The sequence below is a fragment of the Xyrauchen texanus genome, chromosome 23 (genome assembly GCF_025860055.1).
Source record: "Xyrauchen texanus isolate HMW12.3.18 chromosome 23, RBS_HiC_50CHRs, whole genome shotgun sequence".
NCBI lineage: Eukaryota > Metazoa > Chordata > Actinopteri > Cypriniformes > Catostomidae > Xyrauchen > Xyrauchen texanus.
In genome coordinates, this window is record NC_068298.1 from 20,031,722 (window position 1) to 20,052,819 (window position 21,098).

At 36.2% G+C, this 21,098-nt stretch overlaps 3 protein-coding genes across 4 annotated transcripts; 2 read left to right on the top strand and 1 right to left on the bottom strand.

Moving 5' to 3' along the window:
- Positions 1–1,891: 1,891 nt before the first annotated feature.
- On the bottom strand, positions 1,892–3,712 carry LOC127617070 (ribonuclease H2 subunit C-like). Of its 2 annotated transcripts, none has more exons than XM_052088946.1 (5): positions 3,665–3,712; positions 3,394–3,547; positions 3,200–3,312; positions 2,190–2,309; positions 1,892–2,039 (listed from the first exon to the last, which is right to left on the bottom strand). In XM_052088946.1, exons 1-5 carry the CDS (start codon positions 3,668–3,670, stop codon positions 2,016–2,018), a joined length of 417 nt encoding a protein of 138 aa, XP_051944906.1. In that variant the 5' UTR covers positions 3,671–3,712; the 3' UTR covers positions 1,892–2,015. The 2 variants fall into 2 exon arrangements, with proteins under 2 accessions (XP_051944906.1, XP_051944907.1); XM_052088947.1 differs by having other exon boundaries at positions 3,394–3,573; positions 3,665–3,682.
- Positions 3,713–6,351: 2,639 nt separating this feature from the next.
- trmt12 (tRNA methyltransferase 12 homolog) lies at positions 6,352–9,008 on the top strand. The gene is made up of 7 exons (XM_052089180.1): positions 6,352–6,545; positions 6,649–6,817; positions 6,939–7,137; positions 7,282–7,432; positions 7,759–7,868; positions 7,964–8,121; positions 8,415–9,008. Exons 1-7 carry the CDS (start codon positions 6,493–6,495, stop codon positions 8,838–8,840), a joined length of 1,266 nt encoding a protein of 421 aa, XP_051945140.1. The 5' UTR covers positions 6,352–6,492; the 3' UTR covers positions 8,841–9,008.
- Positions 9,009–10,424: 1,416 nt separating this feature from the next.
- Positions 10,425–21,078, top strand: LOC127617280 (synaptotagmin-like protein 4). The gene is made up of 17 exons (XM_052089229.1): positions 10,425–10,568; positions 12,382–12,519; positions 13,005–13,217; positions 13,371–13,480; positions 13,761–13,875; positions 14,100–14,228; positions 14,993–15,101; positions 15,208–15,304; positions 15,428–15,528; positions 16,556–16,657; positions 16,778–16,956; positions 17,166–17,259; positions 18,359–18,520; positions 19,119–19,224; positions 19,312–19,420; positions 19,513–19,724; positions 20,931–21,078. The coding sequence occupies exons 2-17, from the start codon at positions 12,404–12,406 to the stop codon at positions 21,071–21,073; spliced, it is 2,097 nt and encodes a 698-aa protein (XP_051945189.1). The 5' UTR covers positions 10,425–10,568; positions 12,382–12,403; the 3' UTR covers positions 21,074–21,078.
- The last annotated feature ends 20 nt before the right edge of the window (positions 21,079–21,098 follow it).

Below are 21,098 nucleotides of genomic sequence, written 5' to 3' on the forward strand. Positions count from 1 at the left end.
CAATCTTTTTATCAGCTCTTTCAGAAAATTACACAAAATGTATATAAAGGGTTTTTCACAAATTACCACCTCCACACTTCTACATTGGTGTAATGTTTTAAAACAGGGCTGATGCTTTGGAAGGGAATCCACTTGACTGTCCCCATGCGTCCACAAACTTTTTTAACATAACATTTCTTTGGAATTATTACACTTTAAGAGTAACTTTAAGTTTTTACTTTTTTTTTTTGTAGTGGACATTCTGGTAAGAGTTACACATATTTTTACGTTTTTATCATAGTGTATGTGGACAATTTGGTTTGAATATTTATTCCTCAAGTATATCTTTATCTATAAAGTGCCCCAGAAAGATTGGAAAGGTAAGAAGAATATGTGAAACCACTAAGAGTGGTTCTATCACACAGACCCTAGCACATTAAAAAGGCCTTTTTGTTGTTAATCACCATTTATGATGGTGTTCTGCTGAAATATAAGCTTGATGCCCGTTTGCAAATTGGTTCCAGAGATTATTTTTGTATTTTATGGAGTACTGTAGCTGTGATTAAAAAAAAAACATCAAAGGAATAGTTCACCCAAAAAGGAAAATTCTCATTATTTACTCACCCTCATGTCATCCTAGATGTATATGACTTGCTTTCTTCTGTAGAACACATAGAAAGATTTTTAGAAGAATATTTCAGCTCTGTTGGTCCATACAACGCAAGTGAATAGTGACCAAAGCTTTGTATCTCCTAAAAGCACATACAGGCAGCATATAAGTAATCCAGAAGACACCAGTGGTTAGAAGAGAACAGATCAAAAAATCTTTATTTGTGTTCTGTAGAAGGAAAGTCAAACACATCTGAGATGGCCTGATGGCGAGTAAATTCTGAGAGAATTTTCAGTTTTGGTAAAACGGTTCCTTAAGGTCCAGCACATCAGATTTTACATTACACACTTTCTACATTACAATGAATGAGTTTGTCATGGATGTGTTTGGTGAATTTTTTTATTAAAAAAATTGTGACAGAAATGGTTACTTTTTTTACCCCCTTTTCCTCCAATTTCGAATGCCCAATTCCCACTACTTAGTAGGTCCTCGTGGTGGCGTGGTTACTCACCTCAATCCAGGCAGCGGAGTACATGTCTCAGTTGCATAAATCCATGCATCTTATCATGTGGCTCATTGTACATGACACCATGGAGACTCCGCACGTGGAGGCTCATGCTATTCTCCGCGATCCATGCACAACTTACCACACATCCCATTGAGAGTGAGAACCACTACTCATGACCACGAGGAGGTTACCCCATGTGACTCTACCATCCTTAGCAATCAGGCCAATTTGGTTGCTTAGGAGACCTGGCTGGAGTCACTCAGCACACCCTGTATTCAAACTCGTAACACTAAGAGTGGTAGTCAGCTTCAATACTCGCTGAGCTACCCAGGCCCCAGAAAAGGTTACTTTTAATTAAAATTTAAAAATCAGTGCCTTTGAATCAAAGGACCCTTTTCACATTTTGGAATGTATAAGTAAATTATAGCTGGGAAACCTTCTGTAGAGGAGAATGGAGTCCAAAAGCAAAATAATAAAAATCCACTATTATTACATTCCCACGACTTTCCAAAAGAGGAAGAAAAAGAAAAAAATAGATCTATTACAGCAGTCAGAAGAGAGAAAATTACTAAATTTACTGTAAATCTCTCAGCAGATGGATTAGAAACGGGATGAAGCTTCATGCTTTTTTTTATACATGATGCCAGGGTGATATAACACAGATTACCACTATAAATGTACACAAATAATAAAAAAATATATTGTCTTATTTTAACTCTAAAATAATGGTCATATATGAAAGTTAAAATTGACAGAGAAAACAATAAAATAAATCTTTAATAGTTATCCATATACAGTTCAATAAAAAAGGTGGTTAATACCACAACCTAGTAAGTTGTTTTGTTTTCACATTTGTGTAACTGTAACAGTGTACTTAAGACGAAGAGTCAAGTAATCATGTCCATAATAAAACAATGATCAGTCGTCCACTGGTCCATGTATCTGCAGATAGAGGGATTGATTGAATCAGTTTAATAATATCAATTATTTGTCAGATTTAAATTGACATTAAGAAAAATGCTTTTCAGTAAAGCAGATTCTAATTATTTATTAAATTGCTCGTGTTTTAAGTTGTCACCAAAAGTTACTTACCGTTTCTGCTAACTGAGGCCATGCCATTGCCATCACAACTCCATCATCAGATGTTGGGGGTGTCTCCAAATTCCAGTATTTGAAATTATGGAACACTGAAGAGACTTTTACTATTCTGTCCTAATAAACAATTATGAGGCGGTAAGGATTTTTGTCCTACAAACAGAACTCAATGTTTAGGCCTATGCCTACAGCAGTAAACCAGCTAATTTAATTGCACTATACACCAATTCCTTAAATGGATAGTTCACCCAAAGTTGACAATTCACTCATCATTTACACACCCTCACGTCATCCCAGAAGTGTATTACTTTCTTCTGCTGAACACAAACAAAGATATTTAGAATAACATCAGCTTTGTAAGTTCATACAATGTAAGTGAATGTTGGCCAGAAATTTGAAGCTCCAAAAAGCACATGCAGGCAGCATGAAAGTAATCCACGTGATTCCAGTGATTCAATCAATGTCTTTAGGAGCAATATGATAGGTGTGGTTAAGCAACGATCAATATTTAAGTCCCTTTTCACTATAAATTCTCCTCCCTGTCCAGAAGTTTGCGATAGGCACAAAGAATGTAAATTGCGTAAACAATGTGGAAAAAAATAAAAATGTGGAGATTTATAGTAAAAACAAACAAAAAGACTTAAATACTAATCTGTTTCTCACCCACACCTATCATATAACTTCCGAAGACATGGTTTTAACCACTGGAGTTGTATGGATTACGTTGAAGCTTCAACAAGCACATAAAGGCAGCATAAAAGTTCTTGCCACCCCTCACTTGTATTGTATGGACCTACAGAGCTTAAACATTCTTCTAAAATCTTCATTTGTGTTCTTCAGAAGAAAGTCATACACATCTGGAATGGCAAGAGGATGAGTAAATTAGATAAAATTAGGGGGGGGAGGGACTATCCCTTTAAGTTCTATATAAAGTAACATCCTGATGCTTACTCGTTGCTTATCAATTTATATCAGTAAATGTAAATACAAAGTGCAGTCCAGGTCACCTCTTGATCAGATGCAGGCCTCTTAACCTCTTTCAGCACCAGTCCTGTGTGTCCTTTTGGGCAGTTCAATGTTTGACCCTTCAGTCCTCGGCCTCTGAATGACACAGTTATTTCTGCAAAACAAACATGTTATCTTCATCTGACAGTTCTGCAGCGTGTTTCATTCGTGAGCAGTGCATTGATGTTCGTCTAACCGTGTTCACGCTCCTTCACAGTGGAAGTAAAGAACTTTGAGACTTCGGCAGGCCCATCATGCTCCATTTCACAAGATAACAAATGGACCTGAGCTTTGTCCGCTTGTTTGATGGAGTCAAGCCGGATAGATGTCACACAACTGTTCGATGACATCTAATAAAACAGAGTGCAACAGAAATCTGGTGCACAACATTTTCTTCTATATATACATTGTCAACGTAATGCGTAAATATAAAAGACTGTTAAAAGTTTACTAGTTTTCATCCTTACCTCCATTGTTCGCAACACTGTTTACAAAGTGTCTCATGTGGCGGCAGCGTGCGCTGTGATTGGACCCGCTGTATTTCTTCGCTGACACAAAAATGGTTTTCGCGGTAAAATGCAAAGTATGCTGCCATCTATCGTTCCCGGGATGAAGTCGGTTGATATTTTGCAATTGACTTTTTTTAATGCTTGTTATATGGAATGATATTATGGAATATCATTCCATAACGTCAATGGCCAATGGGTAGATAAAGATAAAGCTTATACAATTCTTTGTTCAGATAGATGAAGTTATGCAATCATAAAATGAAATGGTCTGGCATTTTTTTCTTTTTCTTTATAGATGATTTCATTACAATATTGTAATATTTTGAACAATTGTAAAGACTACTAGTGCCTGTAATGTTACATGTATGTAACATTGTTACTCTCTATCTTTTTTTTTTTTTACATTTGAAAGAATGTTTCTTTTTGTATACAGTTGTGGCCAAAAATATTGGCACCCTGGTTAAATATGTGCAAATAAGGCTGTGAAAAAAAATCTGCATAGCCTTTTGATCTTTCATTCAAAAAAATCACAAAAATCGAACCTTTAATTTAAGTGAAATAATTGAAACAAGGGAAATATCTCATTATTAAATAAATATTTTTCTCCAAAATGCATTGGCCTTAATTATTGGCACCCTTTTATTCAATACTTTTTGCAACTGCCCATTGCCAGGATAACAGTTCTCATAAAAAGCCTAATGAGGTTGGAGAAGAACAGGCAAGGGATCTGAGATCATTCGTCCATACAGAATCTCTACAGATCCTTCAAATTCAGAGGACCATGTTGGTGGACTCTCCTCTCCAGTTCACCCCACAGGTTTTCTATGGGGTTCAGGCCAGGGGACTGAGATGGCCATGGAAGTACCTTGATTTTGAGGTCAGTGAACCATTTTTGTGTTGATTTTGATGTTTGTTTTGGATCATTGTCCTGCTGGAAGATCCAACAAGGGCCCATTGTAAGCTTTCTGGCAGAGGCAGCCAGGTTTAGATTTTTTATCTGTTGGTATTTGATAGAGTCCATGATGCCATGTATCCAAATAAGATGTTCAGGACATCTGGAAGAAAAACAGCCCCACACCACTAAAGATGCACCACCACATTTAACTGTGGGCATTGGTTCTTTATCTCTGTGTGTGCCAAACCCATCTCTTGTGTTTGCAGCCAAAAAGCTTGTTTTATCTGACCATAGAGCCCAATCACATTTGAAGTTCCAGTATTGTCTGGCAAACTGAAGATGCTTGAGTATGTTGTTGGATGAGAGCAGAGGCTTTCTTTTTTTTAAACCCTCCCAAAAACTTGTGGTGATGTCTGAATTTCTATTTTTTATTTATTTATTTTTTTAACTTTCTGACCCCAAGACCCAACTAATTTCTGTAAGTCTCCAGCTGTGATCCCTGGAGATTCTTTGGCCACTTGAACCATCCTCCTCAACAAGCGTGAAGACAATACAGACACACGTCCTCTTCCAGGTCGATTCTTAAAATCTCCAGTTGATTGGAACTTGTTAATTATTGCCCTGATGGTGGAAATTGGTATTTTCAATGCTTTCGCTATTTTCTTATAGCTACTTCTCATTTTGTGAAGCTCAACAACCCTTTTCTTTAGTTTAACCCTCTGTGATTGATGATTAAGGGAATTTGGCCTGTGTGTTACCTCATATTATACACCTGTGAAACAGGAAGTCATGGCTGAACAATTTCATGTTCCTAGTCACCTAGGTTCACTAAAAAATTTAAAAGATGAATGAGAATATACTTCAGATAAATTGTACACATAAGAATTTCTAAGGGTGCCAATAATTGTGGCCAACGTGTTTTAGAGAAAATATTTATTTAATAATTACATATTTTCCCTCTTTCTATTGTTTTACTTCAATTTAAGGTTATATTTTTGTGATTTTCTTTAAATGTAATATCAAAAGGATAAACAATGCAGATTTTTTGTGCATATTTACCAAGGGGGCCAATATTTTGGTCACTACTGTATATTGTTACAGCAATATAATGTAATTATATAATTTCATTTTTATTAAAATAATCATACAGTTTATATTTGTAATAAATGTATGGTCTAAAATAATTAAACTGTCTCATAGTAATGGATAAATATTTAATTTAGGAATAAACTATAATTAATGATTTGGTCTGACATGTATTAATTGCTTAGAATATCAATAAATCAATTGACTCAATTTACCAGAAATTACATACATTTTAGTATAACAATAGAAGATTATCACGTATCAAATATTTGTTATTTTGGGGAAATGTCATACACATTACTGGAAGCCCCTAAAGACAAACCCTATTTATATATATATATATATATATATATATATATATATATATATATATATATATATATATATATATATATATATATATATATATATATATATATATATAATAATTCTTGTAAATCCTTAACATGTAAAAAATAAAAACCAGAGAAAAGTTGTTAATTTAAATATTTGCAAGAAGACCTAGCTACATTATTATTATTATTTCGTTTTTATGTGTTTTGTATGTGTGCTTTGTTTTTGTACCCTTATTTGTCACAGCGCCTTCTTGCGTTGAAATGGAACATTATTTTGAAGCTCCATCTATGTGATGTGCAACACTGAGGACATTCCGGCTAGAAACGCCTCTCACTTTGAGGCGAATGTGTTCCATTGGTGTCCACTACTTTTGTAGTGTCAAAAAGCAACATTAATCCAACGCAATCTGACGTATAATTATTTGGCTAAGTAGTGAAAATATTTGGAATGGTTACGCCTCCGGATAAATATGGTTGTTATTCCGTGTTTAAAGGTGCCGCAGCGTCATGCTGAACTGTACAGGTAGGTTACTGTCTGGCACGTTAAAACTAGTCAACTTTAGTGGTTACACAAATGTTTAATTTACTAACTGGATAGTGTATTAAGATGTTCAATTGTTCCGCAGAAAATATTTACTGTCACAAGGTGTTTTGGACCGCAAGTACTGTACACAAAAGCACCCAGATGGGACAGTAACGCTTCCACTTCGAGCATCTGATCTGCCACAGCTTGATATCGTGGCACTAAAGGAGTATATAGCACAGGACAGCTTTTTTGAAATTGTTGATGTCCAGGTAAGCAGCATTGATAGCTGGAACCAAAAATGCCCTACATCCCATGGGATAATTTAACCCAAATAACTTTTCTCTTTAGTCCAGTCTGAGCATTACTCACTCTTTTTATTTTTCACTATAGGCACCCCAGTTATCAAAAAGTGTGAGAAATAAATCAGTGCATGAGAGACTTGTAGAGACCACTCAGTCCCTGGTGGTTTCCAAAAGTGAGATTTGGAGTGAAGAACTTGAGAGAGATGTGCCTTGTCGCTGGCAGTGCCATGGGGATCTTGTCCTGTTTGGTGAAGGCTGCTTCTCTAATGCAGTATGGAAAGACATTGGTGGGTAATAATAAATCTCAGCCCCTCTGTAGGTCCAGTATATATAAATAAGTAGAATGTACAGTATATTCTATATTGAGAGTTTTATATAAAATAAGAACTTTATTTAGTTAGTTTGTGCTAACTTTTTGTCATTTATTTTAGGATCTGAATTATGGACTGCAGTTGCCCAGACCCTGGGAGTAAAACGTATAGCACAAATTAAAAAGATTTCCCAGGATGGGTATCGCACACCTATAGTAACAATGCTTTTAGGAGACAGCAGCTATGTAACACACATCGACAACCACATCAGGTAGCACAAAAGTTGTGGTAACATTTTGAAATGAGGTTACATTTGTTAACATGAACTAACAATGAACAGCATTTATTATCATGGTTAATGTAAATTACAATATATATAAAATCAAAACTTTTATATGTTAACATTAGTTAATGCACTATGAACTAACATGAACTTACAATGAAGATTTTTTTTTATTAACTAACATTGAGATATATAAATACTTGAAAAATACAGTTTTCATTGTTATGAAACCTAATGCATTTACTAATATTTATGAAAGGAACATTTCTTTTAAAGCTACCAAAGTTGAGCACTCCATCTGACTGAAATTTCAGGTACGAGTTTGATGTCACAAAGTGCATGTTCTCATCTGGGAATATCACAGAGAAGCTCAGAATAGCTTCTTTTGACTGCAGCGGAGAGACTGTGATTGACTTATATGCAGGTAAAAGCAATTAGATTTATTTTCCATAGTTGGAATGTTTTTTCACCCAGGATGTAGGAGGTTATGTACCAGTCTTATTTTGCTTCAATGTACAGGGATTGGCTACTTCACTCTTCCATATCTGGTACATGCAAAGGCTGCACATGTGCATGCATGTGAATGGAACCCAGATGCAGTAAAGGCTCTACAAAGAAACCTTCAGATCAATGGTGTGTTAGACTACTGCACTGTCCACCAGGGAGACAACAGACAGGTGAAGAACACAGTTTGTAGATTTAGTGGGCGGGGATTGTCATTGTCTTTTTATTTAATTAATTATTTTTTTCACATCTGATGTTTCACATTTGTCACAGTTCACAGTTTTTGTGAATGAGAACTCTTCCATTGGGTACTTGATACATTAAAGATTTATGGAAGTCAGTGATATCACTTCTTAAATACAAACTTGAAGCATCAGGCTGTTAGCAGTCCAAAAGTGCAATTAAAACAAATGTAGGTCTGCAGACCTTGTGAGATGAATAAAGTAACTCTCCACATTCTTTTTAGCTTCCTTTAAGTGATCTTGCTGACCGAGTGAATTTGGGTCTCATACCAAGTTCAGAGGAGGGTTGGCATGTGGCATGTCGTCTGCTTAAGAAGAGCACTGGAGGAGTCTTGCATATCCACCAAAATATCACTACACCTTTGCATCATCAAACACCTGAACATTTATCTGCTATAGATGTCGAAAAGAGCTCTGCTGTGAAAGAATCTCCTCTAAGGATACAGAAAGATATGGAAGTGTGGACTGCCTGGGCAAGAGACACAGCCAGCCGTATCTGTTTACTGTTGTTAGACATCACTGGGGCCACATGGAGGACAAACATTATGCACATAGAGCATGTTAAAACATATGCTCCACATATCAGTCATGTAGTACTGGACTTGGAGTGTAGACCTCTCTCACACAAACACAATTGTTCTGATAATTAGTAGGCCTATTTAGGAGAGATTGTAAACCCTGATTTTTGTAAATATTGCAATCTTTGCATATACATTTTAATAAACATATGATTAAATGTGTTTTGTGATCATTTTAATTAGAAACAATTGTAAATCTGCTTGTATTGCTTACATATTGTTTAACAATTAAACATCTACCTATATGAGAGTGGACTGTTGAGATCCTTTGAAAATATGGTTCAACATTTTGGGATTCCCAGGTCTCAATTCTTCAGGTATATACTGCTGCGCCACCTGCTCTGTACTATTTTTGGGAGTAGCATACACCCCCCTACTGCGGCAGATACTCTGGGAGTGGTGATTATTGCTTTTGGAAAAGGTCAAGAGGCATTTATGTATTACTCCCTGCTAATTCAGTGTCTGGGGGATGGATCTTTTAACTTCTATCAAGAGATTATGGGAGAAAGATTTACACGTGGTATTGGAGGAGGGAGTGTGGGCTAAGATTGTAAATAAAGACACCCAAGTTCTGGTAATGCCAATCAGAAGATGGGGACACAACCCATGTTTTTTGCTGGTGTGTTAAGATCCAAACATTTTGGTTGAGGGTTCAGAGTTTTATGTGTAACATATTGGGCGCTCAAATTTCATTTTGCCCCAGACTCTTGTGTTTTTGGCGATAGGGCGGTCATTAATATAGGGGATAAATACATACAAAATTTGGTCAGGTCATTTTTAGGGGCTGGAATTAGAACAGGTAATTCTTCGGGGCTGGAAGTCTGCTGGAGCACCCTCATTTCAAGGGTGGTACACAGAGATGGGCAGGGTAGCGGCATTCCATGAAAAGTCATTAAGAAATGTAGGCAACTAGAACTTGTATTTGTTTAATGTTCATTTAGTATACTATAGCTTTGACCACAGGGATATTTGTTGAGGGTTAGGTTGGGGATTGGGAGGGGGAAAGGGAATAATGGGGGTTAAAAGTTGATTGGTGTATATGTTTTGCTTTTCTGTTTCATTTATGTGAATAAAATAAAAGTGTTCATCTGGAAAAATAATTCAACATGATAAAATAATATTTATTAAAAGAAGGTTTAAGGGAACACGAGGAGAGGCTAGGCTATTGGCTCAAATCTACACAAAACCAAGTGTCACTCTTAATAAATATTTCATGTTCTCCAAATTTGTAAAACAAAAAAAAAACAAACAAAAAAAAAACATTTTAAACCTAGTGTTGAGTTGCTGTTAATTCACAATACTATTAAATATCTACATTTGAGCCTTTTTTAAGATTTGTGCATTTCAATTTTATTTAACACAATTTCATCAAAATGTGATTTTAACACAATTACATAAAAAAATAAAAAATAAAATAAAAATTCATTTTAATGGAATTTTGTAATGAAATAAAAATGCGTAAATCTAAACAAGAAAAAAAAGTGTATCTTGGTTGTCACAATATTATTTTCATTTTATCTCTTTGCAACATAGTTTCATAGACGTTGCTGTGAGGATAGTGCTTTATGTCCCAAAAGACATGCTTTTTTTTGTTCATTGACTTCCCGGAGGAAAGTTACGTCTACGCGCATCGCAGATGCGCACCTGTTCGTCGATGTTCCAGCCTCTCTGACGCGCAGAGCTGCAGTAGTTACTGAAAAGATTCCTTTTGTTCCGGGACGAGGTTTTTAATTAGGCAAGGCTGGAAGTCGGTGAGTTCGCACGGAGAAGCAACAGCAGAGGAAATTCTTGCACCATTTGGTAAGTGGAGAAATGTTTAGTTGGACACTTGAGAAGATTTGGAATGTTTGATTTGTTCTACAGCAAATCAGGCACCTTAGGGGCCGTTCTGACCGAACGCGTTGTTAAGCTAAAATAAAACTAGACGCAGTGCGACGAATAAAACAGAACGAGCGTGTGTCGAGGCGCCTTTTTTAAAGTTGGAATTATTTTTTGCCTGCATGTTTACTCAGGAACAGTTTTTCAAAATAGCACAGACGGACTGAAAACACGTTTGGCGCGAACGGCCCCTTAGTTCGCTCTGCGCTTCTATCGACTTTAGAGTCTCAGAACATTACTTCTCTTTGACCATTATTGAGAGTTTCTTAAAATATTATGCCTCAACGCTTGCTTTATTCACTCTTTATTTGGCTATATGAATTTAATCTTTGTATATATTGTTTCCTCTATGTAAATCTGTTTTTAATGGTTTTAGTGGTTTGCATTCACATGCGCTTCAGTATATTTATTAGGCTGTTTCGAACTGTAATGTTGGAAACGTTATTAAGTTAATAAGTAAGTAGTATGTTAGTCAGTATCTTACATTTGCAGCACAAATCCTTGAAAACTTTCAGAAGTTGTAGGAAGGTCCATTATTTGCGTTGTTCCTTTTAAACCCCTCAGTATTCTCGTTAAACATTTAAAGAATGAGGAAAAGTTGGACAGCGAGGGTCGATATGTTCTGTAGGATATACACACCAAACCAGTTTTAATTGAAGGTTGCTTGGATCATTTGTTTTTGTCCCTTTTTCCTCACACCTTTATTGAGGTCAAATGATACTTAAGGGTGCTATTGAGTTGCCTATAATAGCCATCATATGTAGACCATACATCATTTTAAAAAGTAGGTTCGCTAAAGATCTCCACCCATGCTGTGTGTCCATAAAGGGCGGCAACTCTTTCGTTGTTTTCCTACTTTCCTGATGACGTTCCACTGGTTGGGCCATTTTCCCTGGCATGGCTGACCTTTAGCTGTTTAATCTCAAACAACATAAATTGTATTTAACTTACTGTCAACAATTTCACAAGCAACACATCAAAACAGGGTTTTCATGCTCTCTGGCCCACATCCTCCCATGCACCACAACATTATTCCTTTATGTTGGTCCATTCAGTAAGAACAATATGAGAAAAATCCACATGTATCTTATAAAAAATCCCCTTAGTTTTTGCCAAATGCAGACGCTTATTTGCCTTTGAAAAGATTTAATAATCCAAAGATGCCTGTGCATGATTTACGACTTTAAAGTGACTTTAATGTGTCCAATCTGAGCTCTGTGTGGTAGATACTGAGATGGGAAAATCTCTACTTGCCTGCTGTGGTATTGACATTGCATAGCTGACTAAGTTGCATGTTGATCTACACATCTCAGGGTGTTCTTGTGCCTTGCTTAATTACTCGTCTCCTGTAGAGCGGTGTGAGGAGCTTCTGACAGGCTGGCACTAACAGCCACACTGCATGGAGGCATTGAGAAAGGTTATTGCCTTTAATCCAGAACTCTACCTGTTTTTGTTTTTTTCTTTTCAAACAGCAGGTTTTCTTTTATTTTTTTGTAATTGTTGCACTATATATATTTCTCTTCTCTGATGACCCATATTTGGTTTTAGTTGACTTCTTTATTATCGTAGGTCTCTAATACAGTAGCTTTTTATTTAGTGATACTGGTACCCTACTCAGTAAATTGTTCTAATGTATGGTCTTACAAATTTCTGTAATCTGCACGTTTGTTGATTTATGAACTATTCTGTTGACTTTATACATCCATACCCATTTGGTTGTTTCTGTGTTTCTAAGAAGCTGGGTTTGACACTTGAGGATGGTGCAGAACATGGAGATCACCGTATCTTTGCTGACGGACTCGGAGCAAGGTTTCATTCTAGAAGTCTTACGGCGGGATGAGGAACTGAGGCGCTTGGAGGAGCAGCGTGTGAAGTAAGCGCAGGGTCCCTGTAGCCCCGATAAGAATTAATCAAATTTAGAAATTTTTTGAAGGATTTACTCTTATTTCAAATCTGTTCCAGTCAAGAGTTTAGACACATACTCTCTTTTCTTGCCTTCATAATATTAATTGGTTTCAAGCATTTTACGGTATTGTTCACAAAGCAAATAAAATTTACTATAATTGTTTAATCATAATTCACACACCCAAATTCAAAATAAGGGTGAGAGAGTGATGACAGATTTTTTTAACTTTGGTAGAACTATCCTTTTAAGCAAAAGCCTTTAGATCAAATTGTTTAGATGATGAGAAACGGATTCAGTCAGGTGTGTCTAAACATTGACTTGTACTTTGAATCATCTGTGTACATATATGTTGATCTAAAGTTTTAGACATGTTTGATCAATGATCTAAAATTGTCTGTCAGATAAACATAGAATTCTGAAGATTAGATAAAGGCTTTTTTGTGTACTCTCAGGAGGCTAAAAGCTGAGTTGCTGGTAATCCGAAGAAAGGGTGCCAAACATGGCAGTGGGAAATACAGTGAACACAGCTGTGGCCGCTGCCAGGAACCTATGGGACTTCTGGCCCATGGTAGCCAGTGTAGGGGGTGCAAACATCACATTTGCAGAAAATGCCAATCCGTTCGATCCAATGGGTCTTGGTTGTGCACAGTGTGTGCCAAAGAGATGTAAGTTCGGCTTTCCCTCTGTTTAGTCTCTGTCCATTTAGAAACCTTACTATTAAGAGGCACATTGGACTGGAAGATCAAGCCTTTGCTTAATTGAAAAGGTTAATGTTCAGTAGAAACTCAAATTCAGTGTTGCTGTTTTTTCCCCCCCAGAGATCTTAAGATGAGCACTGGAGATTGGTTCTATGATGAGAGGGTTAACCGCTTCTCTACAGCTCCTGGACACAATTTAGTCCGAGTTTCCCTCAGGAAGAAGTCTCCAAGTAAGTGCAGGAAGCAGATGCCAGACAGTCTGATAGAGCAGTGTGAACATGCACTCATTGTTTATCTATCGATTGATCGAGAGCGAATGTAGATGGATGTTTTCTTATTATGTGTACAGAAGAGAGAGGACTTGGGTTAATATCCTGTTTGTTTTAATTTCCAATGGACTAAATAGATTTTCTGTAATCTAGAAAAAAGCAGGTAGTGTTTTGGGTTTAACCATTAAATAGTGCTGCGTAGCCACTTCCCCATTTTGAAATTTACATCTTTCTGTTCTAGTTAAAAGGCGTGAGACAGCTGGGGAATTTCTGTTAAGCAGAACGGAGTTAAATTCCCACCAGGCAGTGCCTGTGCCCAAACCTAGACTGAAGGACATTGCACTAACAAAAAAGAGGTGTCATCAGTACTTCATATTTGCATTGATCAAATAATATAATGGTTTTCTTTAAAGTGTTTTAATATTTTACCAAACATATCTTTAAGCTATTTATGCTAAATAATTTTTTCTTATTAAAAATCATACAGGTAAATTATTGTTTTGCCAATATCACAGTGGTTTTAGAGTGAGTGTAAGGAATTTACAGAACAAGTTTACTTGACCCTGATTCTTTCTCACAGCTCTCCTCCTGAGGTAATTGAGAGACTTTATGTACGAGAGCAGCAGCGTAGTGACACAGAATCAGCTGAGAAATCCAGTCTGGGCAGCAACTGCACAGAATCATCCCACAGTACCCCACTAATGCAGAGGTAAGGTCTTATCCAGAGATGCAGGGTTCCATGAGTTATAAAGGTCGGGTCACACTACACTTTGCACCATTCACTTCCATTCAAATGCATCTGGAGATGGGAGACCTGCCAATCCGCTGCAGACAAAAGTTAAAGTTTAGTGAACTTTGACCTCAGAATCCAGATAATGAGAAGACTTGACAAAATTGAAACGTCACACACTGACGTCTTTGCTCAATACAAACAATATATATTTAAAAACTGGAAAGTGAGTAGATGGTATTTTTAACATTTTGAATTTAATATAATTTGTGCTTTATTTATTAAATCCAAAAGCCCTCATGCATGAAATCATATCCTATCCATTGTGCTGTCTGAAATAATTTTGCATGCTCAAAGTCTAATGTGACTTTCCCTTAACACAGGGATAAATTAAACCCTTTAATCATACAAATTTAAAAACAATATCTGTTCAATCACGTGCTAGTTTACACAGAAAAATTATTGAAAAACGGCACAGATGGGCGCACAAAAGTTTTCAGTGTGAACAACCCCTTATTTGTTCATTAATGTGTTGTTGTCTGCTTATTTTACTGTATACTGTACATTGTCATTATTATTTTATTTACCATTACTGGCACCTTTTTTGTTTCTACCACTGGTTTTATTTAATTGATGCTTTTACAACGTTGTATGTATACAAATGTAATTTGAAAAAAAGTACTATAAAGTACTTTGAAATAAAACTGGTGTTGTTGTGTTATATATGTCTGATTTTCTCCTAGAAAAGAGGAGATGACAGCTAAGATCAGCCCAGCAGACTCCACTGTGTCCAGTCTGACAGAACCCACTAACTCTAACAGCATTTCAAGCTCCACCTCAGCCATTGAAACAGTAAGTGTTTATTCTTCCGTCATGCTGTTGATCCATTTCCCCCCCTTTTCTAGTTCTGCTCAATTAAATTCTCTTTAATTTTCCATTATCCATCCTCCAAAATAAGGCCTCTTTAATTCATCATATGAATTTCTGCTCTGAATCATTGCCTGACGTCGATGGGATTTTCAAGAAAAGCATCAGAAGAGTGCACAAACTTTCAGGTGAAGTCATATAATGAATACAGTGTAATGTGTTTGACATTTATGGGCATTCATTGCATTCATATACATTTTAATTATTAATTAGTAATTAGATTTAAATGTACAGACACTGTTTTCTCATAGATATTAAACCAGCCTCCACACTTGATTTGCGTGAAGATGGAACAGAGTGTACTGTATCCTCTATAAGAGACAGAAGCAAGTCCGTCCCTGGCCTTAATGCTGTAAGTTAATTCATCAGTAATTTATCCATAATTCTGAGCATATTATTCGTAGGAACAATTTAAAGTCTGTAGCTGACACATAAAATGTCCAGGAGCTATTTTTTATCAAGATTTTAAGATGAAATGTATATGAATATATAGTAAAGTAACATTTTAGGCGCTGTGACTGGTTACCAGTTCTTTTATGTTTTTTGCCATTTTTAAACACCTTTTTGACTTTACTAGTTCATTTTATATGGTCCAGTGTTGTAACAAATTACATTTTGAAAGTATTCCAATCTGTGGCCGGTTGCATAAAACCGATTTAGACTAGTCTTACTAGTTAGTCATCTAAAATGTTGGTCTTAATTTTTTCAGTCAGTTGCATAAAAACTTAGATCAGTCTAATTAAAGACCAAAATGTAAGATGGCACACCTCAGGCTAACTTTTGTTTACATTCCATTTTGCCATTGAAAATAACTGTCAGCTGAGCCAGTGGGGGCTGAAAGGGGCTTGAGTTGAGACTTGGTTGAAGACTTTGACTTCAAAAATGGTAACAAAATGTTGTGTTTTTAATTATTTGGGTTAAATCACTAAATGTGTTCATTAAAATACATTTTGAAGCACTGTAATCCGCTAATAAGCAAATATTCTCAGCAAATAAAAAATGTATTGAGCGTCCACTGTCGGCCATTTTTTTTAAGCTGTTCAGTGTCTTATTTTTCCCACAATGCAATGCAAATTAGACTGTCTTACTAAAGACAACTGTGAGCTTGTTTTATGCAACAGGCTTTCTATGGCGTCTTTAGCTAGTCAAACTAATTGTTAGATGCAGTCTTAAGTTAATGGCTATGTTTATGCAACCGGCCCCAGAGCTCATCAAAGCTGCATGCATAATAATTATTGAAGAACTGGCAAAATTCAGTTAAAAATGGTTTTAGATGGAGTGTAGCTTATGGTATATAGTAAATGTCACACACTGCAGAAATTGTCAAATTTGATGTAAACTATCCCATATTTTGGTATGTGACTTACATGTTTCATCAGGATGAGGAGGAGGAGGAGGAGGAGGAGGATGATATTGATAGCTTGGTGAATATACACAGACAGAAATTTGGTGATAGCTGGGGAACTCTGCAAGGCTCAAGGGTAAACCGTCTTTATACTTCTAATATAACAATTAAACTAATTAATCACACAAAAGTAACTTCTAAGTGATAAAGAAAATAAAACAGAATATTTGACTCTTGAATATGCTGGGCTCCACAGACCACTCTGGGTAGTACAATGAGTGTGTACAGTGAAGCAGGAGACTATGACAGTGTTGAAGTGAGTGGAGACATTGTCTTCTCTCTCTGCTACGATGATCCCAGTCAGAGCCTGACTATCTTGGTCCGTGAGTGTCGAGGGCTGGCTTATGCTGATTCAGCAAAAAAGAAGTGCAATCCGTAAGTGGGCCTCAACACAGTGTGTTTGCCATAAAGTCTTTTCAAGTGATTTCCTGAGACAGCCACAGTTCCTTTTAGCCTTCCAAGAATAGTATTTTTCCATTTATGAATGATAGCACTCCCCCGTTACAGAGGGAAAATCACTCAGTTGAGGGGTCAGCTGAACTCCCCTGACTTGTTGATTTCTTTCCCTTGGTCACATTCTCCAGATATGTCAAGGCCTACCTCCTTCCAGACAGAAGCAAGAAGAAAACATCTATCAAACATAACACCATCAACCCCAGTTTTAAGGAAAACCTGAAGGTATTGTTTAATTTCAACTGAAATAATCAGAGTTGGCTTGGGAAGATGATCTGAAAAAGTAGTATTATGAATACATTGATTGTTTAATCATCCCAGCAAAACTACATTATCCACAATAACACATTGTCATGGCTAGGCGCAAGAGAGATAATGTCCATTGAGTAAAACAGGGTTTACAGTTATTCATGGTTTCTTGATAAGAATTTGTTTTAACCGCTATTTCCCAGAGACTGCACTTATAAAGAGCAAGTTCTCACAGATGAAATAATTTAGAGCCAATCAGAACTAGAAACATATATATATATATATATATATATATTCTCTATAGAAATGTTCTAAAATTCTGTCATATTTCCAGGTTTTAAATGATCACAGACAGTAATCCCATAGTAATAATAAAATTACTCTCTCCATATTAACCAATCTTTCATGGCCTGAAATGCGATATAGTTGTATAGCATGAAATGCTGTATAGCATGATAAAAAAAAATATAGCAAAACAAACAAACCCTTAATTCTTGATGCATTGCTCAAATTAGCATGATATTGACACTGAATATATGTGCACTGTTAACAGTGAGAATGACAGTGAGACAAATATTGATTTTTGTACTTGCCCCATTTTAATCTAGAGTAAACAACATGTACTCACTCCACGGAAAGACTAAACAAACCTGCCAAAGAATTGGCAACCTCTAACATTGAAAAACAGTTTTCCTTTTGACAAGCTGTTACATAATTTTCTATTTCTGTGTACATTTAAAGAGATAGTTCACCTAAAATGTTAAATACTGTCATGTAGTCACCCTCTTGTTGTTTTAAACGTGATTGGCTTGCTTTCTTCTGTGCAACACAAAAGGAGATGTTAGGCAGTAAGTTAGCCTCAGTCACCATTAACTTTTCATTCTATCATCCATGCAAATAAAGTTTATGAGACTGAGGCTGTCATTCTGACTAACATCTCCTTTCGGTGTTCCACTGAAGGAAGAAAGTCAAACAGGTTTAGATCAACAAGAAGGTGAGTAAATATGACAGAATTTATCTTTTTAAGTGTACCATCCTGTTAAAGTCTTGGCCATCTGCTTCTCTTTTCTTTTAGTATTCTATTAATCACACCCAGCTGCTGACTCGCATACTACAACTCTCAGTTTGGCACTATGACCGTTTTGGCCGCAATACTTTTCTGGGTGAGGTGGAGTTGCCAATGTATAACCATGACATTGACTCTGCCAATGACGAGTGTATGGCTCTTAGAGAAAAGGTAATAGGCTTCTGTGGAACTGCTGCTTCCGATTTAATCAAATATAGTGTTTATTTATCTTTGGTGGATTATCTGTGGTTATCTCTCTTCATAGGAATGTTTGGTAATGCTTTATTTGGATGGTCCCAAGTAGATATTTAACTGACTGTAAGTGACTTATCAACTGGCTTGCTATAGCTAGTAAACAGTGTTTCAACAAATATTCAGTAAACTTTCAGTAGCCTGTATATAGATCTCTATTAATGACCTACTGTACTTGCATTATTGTTGAGAACATCAGTTCATTTTAAAGGTCATCAATAAAGATCTATATACAGGCTAATGAAAGTCTCTGAATGTTTGTTGAAACATTGTTTACTAGCTATAGCAAGTCAGTCGATAAGCTGTTATTTTGCTGCTGTTATACAGTTTATTGATAGTCTACTGAATGTTTGTTGAAACATTTTACTAGCTATAGCAATCAAGTCATTTATATTCAGTTAAATAGTCATTTATAGTCAGTTAAATAGTCACTTATAGTCAGTTAAATAGCTACTTGGAACTATCCAAATAAAGTGTTACCGAATGTTATTCTTTAAAACGTTTTTTTCCTTTTTAGGCAGCTACCCCATCAGCACCATCTCCATTTGATCAATACAAAGGAGAGCTGGTGATTTCACTTAAATATGTCACATCAAATAATGCAAAGAGTGCTAAGGGAAAAGGTAGGTAAAAAGAAGGTTGACAAAAATTGTATCTACAGAATTATATACAGGAGTTAATGGAAACGTTGTCTCTCCACTTCACTATAGGGAAAAAGACCAGACCTGAGGATGGTGCGGAGCTGCATGTGTTGATCAAAGAGGCCAAAAATCTGACTGCCATGAAAGCTGGAGGCACATCTGATTCCTTTGTGAAAGGGTTTGCAAACAGCTGTTTCATTACCTCTACCTAAACTGCTGTTTTTAGAGAAGCATTTTCTTTTCATTTCTGCCAATAATTCTACCCCTCAGGTATCTGCTGCCATCGAAGAACAAGTCTTCCTTGAAGAGGAAGACTCAGGTGGTGAAGAAGACACTGAACCCACACTACGTCCACACATTTATTTACAAAGAGTTGAGTCTGGAGCAGCTGAAGGACATGTTTCTGGAGCTCACTGTCTGGGACAGAGAGGCTCTGTCCAGTAACGACTTCATGGGAGGAGTTCGCCTCAGCTTGGGAGCAGGTAGGTGTAGAGGTTATTTTGTATGACTTGTAATTACTTACTTGCATGTCTTTTGATGATTAAGTGGAAATTACCTGAGATGTATTACAAGTTAAGCTCAATTAACAGCTTTTTTGGCATTAATGTTGTTTTCCACTAAAAATAAGCCTAAGTAGGACTTGTCCCTCCTTATTTTATTTTAAGTAAAAATCTTGGTCATACCTAAGGCACTTTGTAGGTGAATAGGGCCAGTCCATAAATGATAAAATACATGTTGTTTCAAAATTATGGCCACAGAATGTAAACTTAACTTGATTTTATTATCTGTTTCAAGTTATAACCAAATTAAAACCAAACTTTATTGTCATGGCAATAAAATCCTGTAATCCCGGTATTAGATATACTGTAACTTTACACAGATAACGATGTGTATTTTAGTGTTTATGGACTGGTCACATACTCTTCAATTTTAAGTGCCTTACTGGAACCATGTTTTTAATAAACAATGGAAGTCAAAATAATTTATTGTGACAATCAATATAATGCCACAAATGCTGTTGATTGAGCTGTCGGAATATTCCTGTAACATTCAATCCTTGGGATTCACCCAATGAGGACACTAAATTCAGAAAGTTGTAATTGTGAAACATATCTCAAAATTTGCATCCAGTGTATGTTTTAAATTCAAGCTTTATTAATATTCATAAATCCTGACTTGATAACACTCTAACAGTCAAAAGTTTGGACATCTATTCATTCTATATTATTAAAATAATCCACATTTTAAAATAGTGGAATTTATGAAAGAACACACATGGAAGTATGGGAATTATGTTTGTAAAACTTTGTAAGAACTAATAATTTTGTGTAGATTACACCTCTGTACGACCTTGGGCATTCTCTAAACAACTACATAAGTTGTCCATCTGGGATGTGGTTTAAAAAAATATTACTGAAGTTCTAATGTATGCTGTTAACTTGTTATTCAAAATAATTTAAATTCAAAATACTTTTAGTTTTGTTAAGAAATGAATATACAGGCACAATTTATTTTTGTATAAAAACCCATTTGAAGTAAGAGTGTAACAAGCATGTCAAGTGTGTCCACACTTTTGAGTGGTAGTGTATATCATTAATATTGCAAATATTCTGTGAAGGAGGCCTTTTTTTAATCACTTTTTGGAGTTCACATTTTGCACAGAAAGTTAACTGAAACTTGTTGCACAGTGACTGTGAAGGAGGGAAAGGAAGAGTGGGTGGCAGACTCGTCGGGGGAGGAGATCTCACTGTGGCAGAAGATGATACAGTATCCAGACTGTTGGGCAGAGGGCACTCTTCCAATGCGCTCATCCATGGGAAGGGGCAAGTAAGGACATGGCCATATTCCCACCCTCA